This window comes from Brachypodium distachyon, chromosome 1 (assembly GCF_000005505.3).
Source record: "Brachypodium distachyon strain Bd21 chromosome 1, Brachypodium_distachyon_v3.0, whole genome shotgun sequence".
NCBI classification, from domain to species: domain Eukaryota; kingdom Viridiplantae; phylum Streptophyta; class Magnoliopsida; order Poales; family Poaceae; genus Brachypodium; species Brachypodium distachyon.
In genome coordinates this window covers 11,543,294-11,545,845 of record NC_016131.3, presented here as the reverse complement: position 1 = coordinate 11,545,845, position 2,552 = coordinate 11,543,294, and the positions used below count along the sequence as shown (strand labels likewise).

Genomic DNA, 2,552 nt, shown 5'->3' with positions numbered 1-2,552 from the left:
CGGGCTCGGGGACACGCGCAGCAAGCTCGACGATGACGGGCCCGGGCAGAGCGTGGACATGCACGACTTCGCGAGGGGCATGCTCGACGGCGACGAGTGCGGGCTCGGCGTGGACATGATGCGGCTAGGTCGACAACGGCATGGACATGCACAACGACGAAGTCCCCATGCTGCTCGCTGGCGTGCCCCGTCGGGCTCGACCTGCTGGCTGCTGCTCCTCCACATGGTAGTCGCCACCGGCATGCTCCTCGTCTGCATGGCTGTGTTCGCTAGGGTGCCGTTCGTCATGCTGGAACTGCTCCTCCTCGACATGGCCGCTGCATGGCGTCCAACTCTGCATGAACCGCGATTCTCATGGTGGCTGGCCCGACCATTTCCTTTCCGAGCCGAGTGCGCCCACGCCCGGCGAAACAGAGCACAAAGTTGTCGCGGCCGCCGGCGCCGACCATTTCCTTTCCCGTGGCTAGCACTCGGCTTGGACTCGCAGATCACGGCCGCCGGTGCCGACCATTTCCTTTCGCGCGCTCAACGGAGGGCTCTCTGCTAGTTACTAGTATTATACTCTCTATATAAGTAGATCATGGTAATATATATCTTTGTCACATTGTACCATTTTATACAGCAATTTTAGCCACATTAACAACCATATTGAAATAGGCACATGACAATAACATCCGCATTATTATTTTATATATCACAAAGGGGCGGCATCGCCATGTTTGTAACTTGCACACAGAAGATATATAGCAACAGGATGGACCGCGCGATCCATCGATCAGGACGAAAATTAATCATTCTAGGCGACGGGCAGGTCCTTCCTGAAATGCGCGATCTGGACGTTCTCCACGTCGAGCTTCCTGAAGTTGCTGTTCTTTCTGGTACTGAAGAAGTTCCCCCAATTGTAGGCGCGGTACCTGGCCGGGCTCTCATCGCTGACCAGCTCCTCCAACGGCTCCACCATGGCGCTGCTGCCCGGATTGAAGAAGTAAGGCATGGAGAACCTCTCCTTGTCCGAATTAACCGACACCCGGTGCTCGGCGCTCTCGTACCTGTCGTTGCTCCAGACCTGGATGATGTCCCCCACGTTGACGATGAAGGAGTCCTGGACGGGCTTGACACGCACCCACTCGCCGTCGGAGCGCCTCTTCACGTCGAGCCCGCCGACGTCGTCCTGGTAGAGGATTGTGAGCGCGCCCGCGTCCTTGTGGCGGCCCACGCCCAGGGCCAGGTCGGGGCTCGGGCAAGGAGGGTAGTGGTTCAGCCGGATGAAGGTGGTCTGGTCGTCTCCGAAGAAGCCGTGCATCCGGTCGGGCCTCAGCCCCAGGCTCCGCGCGATCAGCTCCAGCAGCTTGAACGCCAGCTCCTCCATCGCTTCCGCGTACTCCTCAAATGCCGCTCTGCATACACGTGCAGATCGTACTAAATCAACAACACTTATTATGAATTAGAGAGAGTAATAATTAAGGTTGCATAATTAATTACTACCTGAAGCCCGGAAGATCGTCCTCGGGCCATTTGTTCTGGAACACGAGCTCGCCGTCGGCAACCGCAGCGGGCGGCGGGGGCTCGCGCGGGACAAGGTCGAAGACCTCCTTCCAGTCCCTGACGTTCTTGGTGTGCTCCGACTCGTAGTAGCCCAGAGGCGCGCCCTCGTCCCTCCGCAGGGCCGCCTTGCGGTCCGCCGGCAGGGCGAAGAACGCCCTCTGGGCCTCCAGCGCGCGCGCAACCTTCTCTTCCGGCACCCCGTGGCGCACCACCACGAAGAAGCCCCAGTCCTTACTCGCCTTACCCACCTCGGCCGCGAGGGCCTCCAGGCCGGCGGCATCGTCGTCGGCCGCTGCGAGAGGGGAGAGGTCGATGAGCGGGACGCCGGCCGCCTCCGCGAGGACCGCCTTGGGACGGTGCTCGGGGGCCTGCACGAAGGCCTGGTCCATGGAGAGCCCACCCATGGCGCTCGCGCGTGATCGATGTATGCCGCGACGATGATCGAGTTCCTCAATTAGTGGTTTTCACTTGATCGCGAGTGTTGCGTGGGCAAAACCGTGCGGGTGACGGGATGATTTAAAAAGGGGATTTCAGTTAGTTGGGTTCACTGAATCTGGACGGGGTTTTGGGTGCATTTGTCTGCATCTTTGGACAAGGACGATTGAGTGATGCACACATACCTGCTTGTTCGGTTTGTTCTATGCTTGTGTGTTGTGTCGTCAGGGGTGATCTATACCTACCGCCTACGGCGTTGGCTGCAAATAAAGCACTTAAGGCCACCGTGTTGGATACCATTTCCTACATTACATACACGAGAGCTCACCATCAGCAAAACACGAGGTAACCACTAAACCAGACCACAAGTGATCCCGGTGATCGATCGAGATCAAATGGCCCCAAGCCAAATGATCGCACCGTCCGTTTCGAGGGCCCCATCTACGACGTGGCTGAGATGCCACGCAGCCAGTGCAAACCGATAAACAGCACTTTTTTTTTGAGCGAAGATAAACAGCACTTAATCAGGCAGGGCCTCTCCTTTTCCGTGGCCGGCCGAGCGTGTCACGCAG

The 2,552-nt window shown here is 58.2% G+C and overlaps 1 protein-coding gene across 1 annotated transcript; it reads right to left on the bottom strand.

Annotated features, from left to right (window-relative positions):
* Nucleotides 1-578: 578 nt before the first annotated feature.
* Nucleotides 579-2,055, bottom strand: LOC100827647 (probable 2-oxoglutarate-dependent dioxygenase At5g05600). Its single transcript, XM_003562226.4, has 2 exons — nucleotides 1,486-2,055; nucleotides 579-1,397 (listed from the first exon to the last, which is right to left on the bottom strand). Exons 1-2 carry the CDS (start codon nucleotides 1,947-1,949, stop codon nucleotides 797-799), a joined length of 1,065 nt encoding a protein of 354 aa, XP_003562274.1. The 5' UTR covers nucleotides 1,950-2,055; the 3' UTR covers nucleotides 579-796.
* Between the last annotated feature and the right edge of the window lie 497 nt (nucleotides 2,056-2,552).

Excerpts from the sequence above, each read along its gene's own strand:
- LOC100827647 (XM_003562226.4), bottom strand. The coding sequence starts at position 1,949 with ATGGGTGGGCTCTCCATGGACCAGGCCTTCGTGCAGGCCCCCGAGCAC. Across the intron at positions 1,398-1,485 it reads GACGATCTTCCGGGCTTCAG|AGCGGCATTTGAGGAGTACG; the intron begins GTAGTAATTAAT and ends ACGTGTATGCAG.